The 13,916-nt window shown below is 46.3% G+C and overlaps 1 protein-coding gene across 1 annotated transcript in view; it reads right to left on the bottom strand.

The window, feature by feature from the left end:
• Positions 1-1,488: 1,488 nt before the first annotated feature.
• The window catches only part of ANAPC4 (anaphase promoting complex subunit 4), a 29,492-nt gene continuing 17,064 nt past the window's right edge, over positions 1,489-13,916 (bottom strand). The window contains exons 15-28 of the mRNA XM_078595045.1: positions 10,847-10,898; positions 10,297-10,352; positions 10,064-10,110; positions 9,841-9,897; positions 9,654-9,710; positions 9,423-9,510; positions 8,055-8,152; positions 6,582-6,643; positions 6,413-6,442; positions 6,040-6,147; positions 4,377-4,469; positions 4,106-4,279; positions 3,550-3,673; positions 1,489-2,825 (exon numbers count right to left, since the gene is read on the bottom strand). Of these exons, the coding sequence (XP_078451171.1) occupies positions 2,607-2,825; positions 3,550-3,673; positions 4,106-4,279; positions 4,377-4,469; positions 6,040-6,147; positions 6,413-6,442; positions 6,582-6,643; positions 8,055-8,152; positions 9,423-9,510; positions 9,654-9,710; positions 9,841-9,897; positions 10,064-10,110; positions 10,297-10,352; positions 10,847-10,898 (1,265 nt within the window). The 3' untranslated portion in view covers positions 1,489-2,606. The remainder of the gene's footprint in view (positions 2,826-3,549; positions 3,674-4,105; positions 4,280-4,376; positions 4,470-6,039; positions 6,148-6,412; positions 6,443-6,581; positions 6,644-8,054; positions 8,153-9,422; positions 9,511-9,653; positions 9,711-9,840; positions 9,898-10,063; positions 10,111-10,296; positions 10,353-10,846; positions 10,899-13,916) is intronic.

The following is a 13,916-nucleotide window of genomic DNA, read 5'->3' on the forward strand; positions in this document are numbered from 1 at the left end:
GCCATATATAAATATCGTCCATATATATAGAACACAATAATCTTCGATTCTTTAGGTAAAGTCACGTAGATTGGAAAAATAAAAACATGACGTTTCGGTCGCAACACAAGCGTCCGTCATCAGGTGAGAAAGAATGATCTGCTGTTGTGGCTTTATATAAGCACGGGAGAGGGGGGGGGGGGTAGAGTCGCGGCTGCAAGAGTTCACGGGAGTGGGGGGAGGGTTTGTGGCGTGCAGGGACGGGTGGGGGCTGGAGAAATTGGCATGTCAATGAGCTTGAATTAGTAAACGAAAACGGCACAGGTGGGTGAGTCAAAATCACAGCAGTTAAAACTTGACTTGGTTTATCACGTCCTTCCAATGATTGCTCAATCTAAATCCATCTTCTCAATTAAAGTTTTGTCTGTGTATATCTGGATTGCTTGGCTTCCTGGATGTTTTGCTCGAGAAGAGACCTGATGGCTCGTTGGGACTGTCTATAGGAAAGCCACCCACACGGATTCCTATCTAAAGCCCGACTCCCACCACCATCCAGCCCATAATTCCCTCAGCAAAACACTGCACCATAGGGCTCCTTGCATCTCCAACCAGCACCACCTAGCCAGTGAGCTTGAGCACGTACGCCAGGCTCTCATGAGGAATGGATATTCTGACCGCACAATCCGCAAAGCTGCATCCCCAACCATGGGTAGAGAAGCATCTGAGGACCCAATCAAAACCATCACCTTGCCATACATAGCAGGGGTCACCAAAAGGAATTCCAAAATCTTGAACAAACACAAGATCCAAGTTCGGTTCAATACGGTACATAAAATCCGTGATTTGATCCCATCGGTGAAGTATGCGATTCCGGACATGCACTGTCCTGGTGTCGAAAAACTGAGTTGTGTCTGCAGCAGCAGTTACATTGGTGAAACGAAGCGACATGTCTCAGACTGGGTTCGCGAACACAAAGCGGATTTGAAACACGGTAGAACCAACACCTCGGCGGTGGCGGATCATTGTTTCAACATTGTGGGCACACATGGCATTGTTTTCTCCGAGACCAAGGTGCTCTGCAAACCCTCGGGCTACCATCAAAAACTTTAATCGAGAAGATGGATTTAGATTGAGCAATCATTGGAAGGACGTGATAAACCACGTCAAGTTTTAACTGCTGTGATTTTCCCTCACCCACCTGTGCTGTTTTCGTTCACTAATTCAAGCTCATTGACATGCCAATTTCTCCAGCCCCCCACCTGTCCCTGCACGCTACAAACCCCCCCCCCCCTGAACTCCTGCAGCCACGACTCCACAAACCCCCCCCCCCTGCCGGTATAAAGCCACAGCACAAGATCATTCTTTCTCACCTGATGACGGACGCTTTGTGTTGCGACCAAAACGTCGTGTTCTTTTATTATTTTCCTATCAACGTGACTTTACCGAAAGAACCAGAGTATGGATTCCTGCAGTCACAAAAGCTTCAAATCAAGATAAAACACAATTAACTCACTTGCTGATTTGGTGTTTTATTGCAATAAAATCTGACCAAAAAAATTGTGCTTTGTGAGTGTGAAAACAAATTAAGGTGGCAATAATGAAGCAAGTGTTGTGATGGCAACCGAGAACCTTTGACAGCATCGCATCCCATACAAACTGAAAACGAATTTCTTTATAACTGCTTTTTGTGTTGAGTTGTCCTTCCCCTGCACCTCCGATTAGCATGGTTGGCTACAATTTCTGACTTTAACATCCTGCTAATTCTCTCACATTAACACAGCTTATTCAATGCTAAATTCTTCTGTTGATATTTAAACTCCTTTGTCAAGGCGCTCTTCTCCTCCCACCCAGCTTAAATACGTTGCCAAGGTTAGCAGTGTTCATTGGAGCGCTATCTTTCAGACAGCTCTGTCTTCAACCTGAGGACGGCTGCTTGTGTTGTGGCCAAAACGCCATGAGAATTTTATTTTATTGTTTTATTTTTATTACTTTATTATTTCCCTTCTACGTGACTTTACCGAAAGAACCAAGAAGATGGTTGGCTACGTCGGGTGCGAAAGAAGTTTCACATATATCAGCTGAAATTGCAGTGCCCTCGCATGTGCTGCTCTGGTAAAGTAGATCTGTTATAATCCGTTATCTATTACTATCTTAAAAATGTTTTTTGTGAAGACAAATATGGGAAAGAGGAATATTGTCAACTTATTTATTTCATTAATTGCATTCTCCATGATGCTTTTGATTATTTTATGTGAACGACTGCAGTACAGCTTTTAGACGAGTAAAATCCTAAAATATATCCAGCCTGCAATGTTAATTATGTATTTTCATATTTAAGTTAATACCAACTTTGAAACAAGATATATTTGAATATTTATACATTTATTGGGGTCCTTTTCGGAAACAAACAGTTACACAGAAATCCAGGGATATATTTTCATGAAATCAAACACATTAATGGCAAGCTCGTGCTCATTTTGTATAAGCAAAAACCAAAAGTAATCATTTGCGTGAGCCCCAAATAGTTTTTTCACACGTCCCAGCACGAACCACCACTGTTAAACGGTGCTGAACGCTTCACCTCGACACTGCCGCTGTGATTTGGCAGCAGGGGCCAACAACGATCTTTAACGGTTGTCGGCACCGGATGTGCTCTGCCCGGCCCCATCGCAAAGCTCGGAGATGTCTAGTGACACAGAGACGTCGCCCTCGTCCGGCACGCGCTCGAGTGTTTTGTCGCTCGACTCCTCCAGCGCATCGATGCTCTCGTCTGCGGCCTCCTCGGCCTCCCCCTCCTCCTCCACGTCCATCTCGAACATGCGCACGTGGCGGAGGTTACTGCTCAGCTGCGAGCCACACAAAAGCAGACTCAACATTTCCTCACCAAACCTTCGATACCCAAAATGGTTCAAAAAGGACTCTGAACGGTAAAGTAGACTGTGAAGATAGACAAATATCAATGCACCCGGGGCTTCATTTCTCACTGAATATATTCCAAGTTGGCTGGTAGACTGGAGGGTGTTCCGGAATAGTTGAAATAGCCAAAGCGAGAAATAAGATGGATGTGCCGCGCTAGGTGCGGAAATATTTTACAGGTTGCTTATCTGGGCAGACCTGGCTCGAATTATGCCAAGTACACAAAAATCTCTTATTCATCAAAAGTTTGTTATTTTAAATTCTCATATCAAGTCTAATATTTTCGACAAATGGCAATGTTTCATACTTCTCGTGTTTTGCGTTTGTGGTTTTATCCTCAAAAGTATACTTCACGGCAATTTGAACAATCGCGCAGGCAAATCACGACACACAAAAAGAACAATAGCTGACATTTCTTACGATGGTTATGTCACTGCCACATCTGATACATTTTAGCAGTGTTTAAAACACACAGATTCGTGGACTTTGAAACTACAATGACACATTTTAAAAATACTTCCAGCAAGGGCGCCATCGTTTCAGTCCAGGACAATTAGACCATATCCATGAATCCCCAAATCATAACCCGACGCACGTGCCGCCTTCCCCCCCCCATCTCCCCTCGAGGAAAGGAACCCTCTAGCCTGCACCCACCACGCAGGAAACGTTGCGGATGCCGTTGACTGAGACGAACCGTGCCTTCATGTTCTCCATCCTCCTCCACTGGTCCACCAAGGTCACCACGTGCACCGGGATACTGCTCTTCTGCTCCTCCAAACTGCAGCAGCATGGCATTGGCAACATTACCCCCGTCAAAAACACAATCTGGACAGTTACACTAGGTGACATGCTACGTTCAAAACAAGAAATTATTGTCCTGGCTATGTAGCAACCCAAGAATTCCAATCTTTTGGAAAGTAAAACATATTTCGGGTTATGTGAAAAGTGAGGACTTGGGCAAGACATGCCAAGAGGGGATGACGGCCGGTGTTGAGACTTATGATGTAGTGGCAACAAAAGGCAAGTATGCGCTGGAGAGGACAACTACCAAGGAGATAGAGCGATCAAATTAGCTCGCATGCACGAGCGAGATCAATTGTTGCATCACAGAACCAAAATGGAAACAGCTTAGGTAGATCTTCATCTATCAGTGGATAGATCATGGCTGATGAAGGCAAGAGCCGGACTTGCACGTTGCACAACCACTCGCCTCGTTTTAAAGCTGCAAGATTGCAGCGACAGCTGCTGCTCCTGGTCCCTGTACACCGAAGCGAACGGGACCTGAGCCAGCAGCGGTCCTTTCTCCTCTCCACCGTCTTCCTCCAGCAGCAGCACACTCAGTGTCTGCCCATCATAGAACTTGGCGTCCACCACCCTGTGTTTACTGCAACAGAGGAAGAACACAGCCGTGGCATGCGGTGAAGCTCTAGCGAAACTGCCAAGTGTGGCACAGAACACGTGAGTTGGGGGAGGGGTGTCACCTCTTTGTGTCTTCCATTCTGTCGCTACGTTTCCGCTTCATTCGGCCCCAGAACTCTAACGCAACCAGCTGAAGGGAGCCAGGAATTTCATTCCTGGGAAAAAAAATGCATCGTTTCTGTCAGCTGATAACATTAAATGTGCAGTTATTTTCGTGAATGCAAGCAGTAGTAATAGTCCCAATTAACCTTGTTCTACAGTGTAATAAGTTAAACATCTTTTCAATGAGAGTACACAGATGAATACCCTCACGTTACTACGGTTAATGCCTAAAAATATCTTCTTCCTCCAACTTACGATCCCTAGCAGACTGTGGGGTTGGGGTCTGCGCCTACGTTGGTCTTTGTGTGTGTGTAGCGCTGTCCGGAAAAACAACCCCCTACCTCCTCGTTGGCGCCAGACAGTAACGCTGTGGTGAGCAGTGCCATGGGGGGAGGGACAATTTCGATTGGCCATTCGCCTCATGGTGTTTGTAGCCACCACAGCGGCCAAATGGGGGCTCATTACCACAAAACCACGTGAAAAATATTCAGCTAAGCTTGTGTCGGAGGGCCCGAGGGAACGGGTCTATGACATCTCCTGGCCAAACCCCATTTGGCGGAGCCAGGAGACTGAATCCTTACCCTTGGGGTTCCTCAGAAACAACAAAAATCCACTGCGGGTGGTCACATGGAATGTTCGAACGCTCGCTGTGGAGTAGAGGCTGCCACTTCTCTGTCAGGATCTGGACTGGTACACCTGGATCTCTGCGGTATTCAGGAGGTCTGGTGGACTGGCTCTGGCTTCTGACACCATGAGGGGTGGACAGTCCTCTACTCGTGGCAGGAGACAGCCAAACAACAAGGAGTGGCTCTTCAGAACAAGGGGGTGTGGGAGCGTGACGGTGAGGTGTGGGAAGCTGGAAGCCCCAGGCTACTTTGGGCTCGTGTTCCCATCAACCAAAGACAAGGAGTGATGGTCGTGGTTATTTATGCCCCCACCAAAGATGAACATCAGTGGAGGGATGCAGGCAAGGCCGCTGAGTCAGATGCTTTCTATAACCTACTGTCACAGGTGCTAGCTAAAGTGGCCCTTCGGGATAGAGTCATCTTGTTGGGTGACTTTAATGCCCAAGTTGGTCATGATGCTGGCACCGAGTCTTGAGTGATTGGAAAGCATGGGCCAGATCGGCTCAATAACAACAGTAGGAGGCTAGACTTTTGTGCAGCCCATGGGCTTGTAATTACCAACACGCTGTTCCGGCATCGGCGCATCCACACAACATCATGGATGCATGCCGGGTCCAAGCAAGAACATCTGCTGGACTACAGTGATGGAACAGTGGATGCGGGCCCATGTCCTTGATACCAGGACCTACTGTGGAGCAGATCTGCCCACTGACCATCGGCTTGTCACCTGTAAGATACACCTGCCATTCTTCCACTCCGGTGGTGGGTGTACACCCAGGACCCCATTCAAATCCAGTGGCCTGGTCTCAGCTAGCTGATGAAAGTTGCAAGCGAGAATTTCATCATCGCTTGCAGCTGGTGTTGCCATCGTCCCCAACTCCTTCCGATGCCGAGGGGAAATGGGCGAGGTTTAGGATTGTGGCTCATGCAGTTGCAATGGTTGCTTTGGGTATGAGTTTGTGTTTTTGTGTTCCACGTGGCCACTCTTAAAGGTTACCGGGCACGTGTGGAGTCTGTGGTGGTCCGCATGAGGATGAGGGATGAGGTGGGAACGGCACCCACAGAGTAGACCGCGTACTGCTGAGAGGCATCTTCGTCGCTCCAGCTGTGTCACGGTATCGCATGTGACCCCCGACCGATCGTCACACACACACGCGTACACACACACACATGCACCCGCACGACACCACAGCGCTATCTCGTCAGCATTATCTGTGACTACAAGACAGGAAGAGATATAATTTCACTAACATTTACTCAGCTATATTTGTTCGCACCTCCGAGTCATGCTCATTTGTGTCCGTGCAATATTGTGTGCATTATAAATTGTAATGTGCTGCTGTGTTCTACACATTGATGCATTTACTCACAAAGACAAGCAGAATGACCTTGTGTCCTCTCTGTAAAACATGTAATCAGGCAGCCATATTCAACCGAAAAGTAATTCAAATGCATAATTACTCGCTTTTTCACATCAGTTGCTGTTAATTCGTTTTAGTATCCACTTGATGTCGGTGGAATTCACAAGCATGCTCCCACCTGGCCGGGTGTCTGAACAGGACTCCCTCGACGCACTCACACAAGGAGCCGCTGATCACCTCCTGCAAGGAACAGCATTGCCGCTGGGTTGTCAAAACTCATAATATAGCAATTAACAATGTATATAATCTTGATTTGAAGCTTTCGTGACTGCAGGAATCCATACTCTTTGGCTCTTTTGGTAAAGTTACGTAGGTATAAAATAAAATAAATCACAACGTTTCGGGCGCAACACACTACACCATAGGTGCCGTTGCATCTCCGACCAGCACCACCTAGCCAGTGAGTTGGAGCACGTATACCAAGCTCTCATGATGAACGGATACTTGGACCATACAATCCGCAAAGCTGTCTCTACAGCTATGGGGAGACAATCTTCTGAGGATCCAACCAAAACCATCACTTTACCATACATAGCAGGAGTTACCAAAAAGATTTCCAAAATCTTATGCAAACACAAGATCCAGGTTCGTTTCAACACAGTACACAAAATCTGGGATTTAATCCCATCTGTAAAGGATGTGATTCCTGACATGCAATACCCTGGTGTCTACAAACTGAGTTGTGGTTGTGGCAGCAATTACATTGGGGAAACGAAACGACATGTCTCGGACCGCGTTCGTGAACACAAGGCAGATCTGAAACACGGTAGAACCAATACCTCTGCAGTTGCTGATCATTGTTTTAACGCTGTGGGCTCACACGAAATAGATGTTCATGAAGCCATCCAGATATATAAACACAGACACAACTTCAACCGAAAAGATGGGTACAAACTGAGCAATCATTGGAAGGACGTTATTAACCAGGTAAAGTCTTAACTGACTGTGATATGTTTCCATCCTACCTGCCTATGTCAGCTGTTATTTCCGACTCTGTCTCTGTCTCTCTCTATGCCTCTCTCTTAGATCTCTCATGCTCACATGTCCTTTGCATTGCACTCTCATGCCTTTGAATTGCACTCTCATGCTCACATGTCCTTTGGATTGCGCCACTCTTCGTTCTTACATTAACATGCTAATCTCTCACATTAACATAGCCACTTCCGTGCCTTCGTCGAGGAGGCCAATCTCCGTTCTTAGTTACATGCTAATTTCTGACATTAACATCACTAGCCCCGCCCACTTCTTTATGACCCTTAGGCTACACCCATTTAAAACCTTTTTAAAACAGTCTGCCTCAGCACCAGATCATGCTTTCCCACCTGATGACGGACGCTTGTGTTGCGCCCGAAACGTCGTGATTTATTTTATTTTATACCTACGTGACTTTACCGAAATAACCAAAGAGAATGTATATAATGAATGCAACAACACAAAATCCAATGAGATGGGTAGGAACTGCACACGGTGTTCATTTCCTTGCTGAAATTATCATTTCAATTACACTGCGATTGCAAATTTATTACAAATGACAAAAGCACAATTGGAATTGACTCCAGGTGTGGCACGGAGCGGTCCGCTGGCCACTCACAGCTGGCTGCTGCAGACACTGCTGCACGTTCTCATCCATGAGCGTGCGCATCTGGCACAGCGACCGCGTTGGGAAGTTAGTGTAGAGCAGCGGGCTGTCTGCAAGCGGAAAATGAAAAAAAATCTCCAGTGTGCAACTGTGGTAAACCCAAAACAGACCATGGAACATGTGTAGCGTCGGGAATACATAGCACACACCGCCCTGTATATACTTACCTGTAGTTGCGGCCACGAGTCTATAGGGGGTGCCACCCTGAGCTAGAGCTAAAGAGAGAGAGCCGGACCGTTGAGAGGCCGAGTTCCCCCCCCCCGACCCCAGCTGAGGGGTTGGGGAGTTATTCCAGAGCCCCCTGGAAGGTTCCAGAAAGGGAGCGGTACCGGGGGCAGAGAGTCCCCGAGGGGTGTATAAAAGACGGACCTCAGGACGGCTTGGGGGAGTGCTCTAAAGATGAAGACAGAAGGCCAGCTAGGCTAGGACCCTGGGACCCGTAGTCCTTTTAAGGGCCGGGGCCGAGCGCGTATCCAGTGGTCGGACCCGCACCGTGGCTGGGCCGGGTCAGTTAGCCTTCCCTAGGTCACCCTGAGCTGGGGGACTCAGAGCCCGTAGCCCCAGTGATAGGGCACGACAGCCCGGATGCCATACCTCCCCAGGTAGTGGGAGTAAAGGGGGCTTCCTGTTAAGATTTACAATAAACCGTGTTGCCTCTAAAGACTCCGTGGAACCCACTACACATGTATCGACTCAATGCCTAATTCACAAATACAAAGGGAGGCATCATAGCGATACACTCTGCTACTTATGATGCAATTATCTGGACCAACCACCTCAATGTAAAATTATAGTTGTTGTTCTACATGGAATACAAAGAATGAGAAAGAATTTACTATAAATAATGGTCGAATGGTAGAGGACCAGTGGCATTGTGTGGGTGGCATGGGCCCTACGTAATTAATGAATGAAATAAGCGCCCCCCTCTACCCTTCTCTTTCATAACCTGGCAGCTGGGCCTCTTCTGGCCCATAGGCCCCGGTACAATTGCACCACATGCACATTTGACAGCTATGCTACTGTGAAGGACATTGGCAATGTGCCAGGAAGCATTTATGCTTCTGAACCAATGACTCCAGTTGCATTAACAAAGTTTCTGCAAAAATATGAATATATTTTACCAAAAGAACCAACAAGACATTTTATGTTATGGTGCTACGTGTTAAGCGACTGAAAACCACAACACAGTGACTGCATCTCAATCGGTGCAATATCAATTCAGGTTATTATGAATGACAGTCGAGGAATTATGACTTTCATTATCAAGTTTATAATTTTAATTAATACAAGAGGTGGCATGTGTGCGTATTGGGGTCGCACCTTTAAGGTGAACGCTTTTCTCGACAAAGTTAACCCACGAATTGTGCTTCATATCTTGCGGTGTCAGCAGCAGCTCATCTTTTAAATACTACATTTATTCGACACAAAAAACACAAGTTGTGGTATTAACAGCAACACAAATAATGCATAAGATGTTTTGACCAAATACACATGAACACCATTGTTTGAATGCATAGTTTGCACATTTGTATAAAATGGGTTGCAGGTTACCTGCCCCACACGATCAACGTTGAAGTATTTTCCTTTTTTTTCAAACAGCGTTGGTTCCTTGTGAAAGAAAATATAAAAAAAACATACTAATGCAATTATATTCCACGGGTCATTTATTTGCTTGTTGCATTTGGGGAACGCATTATGGGATAGGAGTTGTGATGATTAACATGGAGTTAATCCTCACCTTTTCGAAGTGGTCTTTAAGAAAGCTTGCGACAAACATGAGTTCCTTCTGGCTGACCTGCAACAGGAGGTGGCAGGGGATGTAAAAACTTTGGCTTATCTTCACGCTGGAATTGTGTTTATTTATCAGTTTTAACAGCACAAAGAGACATTTATATTGCAAAACACGACATTTGTGGCATAGAGCAAAATGGAGATTGCATTACATGGGAATGACACTTTACCTTACTCAGCTCTGGTGGGATGGTTTCATCTGACATGTGCAGCATTGCTGATAAAAATAAAAAACAACCATAAAACAACAGCCAAGCAAGGCATTGTGTGTAGTCACACCTTTTTTCATTTTTAAGAAAAGTTGCATACCGTAAGACTGATCGAGATATTAAAATATCAGCCTGCAATTATACAATGGTGTACTTATTTTGCACCACTGGCAGGGGTTCTGCAAGAAACATACCCACGTAGAGGCAGCGGAAAAACGACTTGAAATTCTTCAAGCTGTTTTCAATCACACTGTTGATAAAAACAATAATAAAGAGGACAAACAGACTGATGATGAGGTCCCTATGTGAAGCCATTGTTTAAAATTCACGTTCACAACACACAAAACAAATGCAATTCATGTGCACTTAAATGTTAATGCAGAAAATTGTATGTGTCGAGACATGTTCCGTCAGGTGTAATCAATGGAGCTTCAGATTTTTTCTAAACCTAAAACTGCATTAATCAAGCGTGCAATGACAAAGGATCGAGTTAAAATAATGCCTATCGAAGGAGTACCCAGCTAATGATGCAAGTCACCCCCCCATCATTGTACAATGTCTTGTCCCGAGATGAGATTGCATCGATACACTTAAAAAAAATCTAAATTGCTATGTTTACCTTGTTAAATGTTATCTTGTTAAATGCACCCGTTATCTTTTTCCAAGGTAACTGGGGTCGGAAAATGACACTTATCTGTTCAAGGTCCTGCATGTAAATTATGGTGATATGTATTGATAACTTACTGCAGTAACTCGTCTGCCTTGAGCATGTAGGAACCCACAATCTGGATGGCTTCTGTCGGAATTTTACATAAACATTCCATTAGCAACAACACAATTTCAATCACACCACAAAGTTGTCCAGTACACCGTAACTTGTTCGAACAAAACTAAAAAATACAGAGGATCCCTGAAGCGGCTTGTTTTGGTAACACATTTTAATTCCTCACTGATAACGCACAAGGGATTGTAGTTATATAACAAGTGCAAAGCTTAATACAACTCCCACTAAAAGCAATCGATCTTTACAAACTGACAAACGAGGTATGTGTATATCTTCTTATATATAAAAGTCTCTGCGCGCTCGAGCTTGCGGGGGATTTGGCTCTCGGACGGTGACTTTCACGTAGAAAAAAATTTGCCGGACGGCACGCCCTAAGCCCCGCGGTGAGAATAGGCTATTCCGTTTTCCCATCCGTAAACGTTAAAGTACTTTAATTAACAAATTTGTGCCGTTTCTATTATTAATTATTTACTTATTGCACGCAGTCGACCGTACCATGTGACGCCAATTGCGTGGGGGGGGGGGCGGACCCTACCAAGTACTGCGCGTTCGCTCCAGCTCACGGCGACATTTTATTTCACGCGTTTAACATGGAATAAATATACACATCACGCTGCCGGTTTCTCTTCACAGTGTGATGTCCCCTTCCCCCCCCCACCACCCCAATGCGTGCAGTTACTGCTATAAAGCCCTTACATATTAATTTAATATTATGACAACGCTTACATGGTATTATTCTGCCTCGGGCGGGGGGATGGTTGGGGGGGGGTAGCGCCCAGCCAGCAGCCTGGCAATGTCTCACCTCCTCCGGCTTGCCAATCTAGCCGAGGCCGCGGGCTCTGCACGGGACGAGGCGTCACCACGCTAATGTAAAGTACAATTTAATTGCATCTTTCGCTAAGAACTGAGGTTTATTGTTTACTATTATTAAACAAATAAGTTTACAAATATTACAATGACAATGTTTGTGTGCACATAACAACTCTGCTTCGTTTACTATTATGAAACTAATAAGTTGCCTAATATTACAATTATAATGTTCGTGTGCAGAAACTACATGTGTGTCCCTAAAGTCGATGTCTGTGTGTGTGAGTCCATATGTGTTTGTGTGCGTGTAAGTCGATGGGTTTCTACGTGTGTGGGTCCATGTCTGTGTGTTAGTCCATGTGTGTGTCTGTCTTTATCAAACGGACAACGCCCCATGTGTGTGTGTACGTACAAGTGCATGTGTGTCAGTCCATTTGTGTGCGTATCAGTCGCTGTGTGTGTGTTAGTCCACATGTGTGTGTAAGTCCATACATGTGTGTGTGTCACTCGATGTGTGTATGTAAGTCAATGCGTGTGTGTGAGTCTATGTGCCTGTTAATCCATGTGTATCTAAAGTACATGTCTGTGTGTCACAGTCCATATGTGTATGTGTGTGTAGGGCAATGTGTGGGTCAGTCTATGTATGTGTGTAAGTCCATGTGTGTGTGTCTTAGTCGATGTGTGTGTGTAAGTACATGTGTGTTTACGTCAATGTGAGTCCACGTATGTCTGTGTGTGAGTCGATGTATGTGTGAGTCGCTGTATGTGTGTACGTCGATATGTGTGTAATTCCATGTGTGTGTATGTCAAGTGGATGTCTATGTGTGTGTGAGTCCATACGTGTGTGTGAGTCGATGTGTTTGTGTGTGAGTCGATATGTGCGTGTGTGTTAGTCGCTGTGTGTGCATGCCTCCATGTTAGTCAGTGTAAGTCCATTTATTTGCGTGTCTGTAGGTCCATGTGTGCATCTTAGTCCATGCGTGTGCTTTATTGACCTGCTCAAGGCCAATGATACCATCAGTAGGCCTGGCCTCTGGGTTGATCTTCGTGCTTTCCGAGTCCCTGACCCACTCATCACCATCCTTAAGGACCTTCATGATGGTGAGCGACCCCGCGTCTAACTACGTGGCCGTGAATCAGAGCCATTCCCTTTACACCTTAGGGTGCAACAGGGATGTCCTCTGGCGCCCACATCATTTTACATATATTTGGACCACGTAGTTCGTCAAGCCTTCAATGCCTGTACTGGAAGAATTCCCATCTGCTACAGATACAATAGGAGGCTGATCGATGGCTGGGTGCGGTCAAGGGATCGCTCCCTATTGCTCAACCACGTTATGTATGCAGATGATCTGCTAATTGCTGCTCACTTGGAGGACGAGTTCGAGGTGCTGCTGCTAAACCTGGAGCTTGCCACCAACAGTTGGGGGGCCTTACCATCAGCCCCACCAAAACTAAGCACCTGCCTGCCTATTTTGTACCATCGGACACTCCACCCCCGCAACTCCCAATTTGTGATGGGGCAGTTGTGGAGACAGTGGAGAGTTTCCCATACCTTGCCAGTGTGCTAATGACCGGCTCCGGTTTAACAGCAAAGGTCTCACTCCGAATCAGTCGAGCTGCATTATCTTTTCATTGCCTGGGTGACGCTGTGTGGAAGCTACCTGGTCTATCACTTCATACGAAGCTTCAGGTCTTCTCGGCCACGGTCATTCCCTCCCTTCTCTATGCTTGCAAAACCTGGACCCCCCTAATGGAACATCTTCGCCGGTTAAAAACATTTAGGATGGCCTGCCTACGATCCATCCTGGCTTTAACCAGGCTGCATTGTGGAGCAAATCCTTGAAAGATCTGGACAGTCCCATCGGTGACCTCCGGCAGGTAAGGCTGCGTTGCCTGAATCATGTAGCCCGCATGGCCAGCCACCGCGTGCCTAAACAGCTTTTGTTCTGCCGGATCGAGGGGGCTAAACGGGCACGGCACGGGCTGGAGAAGACATGGAGTGATGTGCTACAGGAGGACTTGGTGCTGAGTCCACTTGCGGATGACTGGTACCAGCCGTGTCAAGATCGGCCTCTGTGGAGGAGGCTCCTGAAGGACGCTACTGGGCAGTTGGAGGCAGTCACCCTCCAACAACAACGGAGGGCGGAGGAGCGACGCTCACAACAACGAGCGGAGCGCCGGGTGGCTAAAGCACAGAAAGTTGCCACAGTATGGGCCACA

Source organism: Lampetra planeri, chromosome 1 (genome assembly GCF_965212315.1).
Source record: "Lampetra planeri chromosome 1, kcLamPlan1.2.h2, whole genome shotgun sequence".
Taxonomy (NCBI): domain Eukaryota; kingdom Metazoa; phylum Chordata; class Hyperoartia; order Petromyzontiformes; family Petromyzontidae; genus Lampetra; species Lampetra planeri.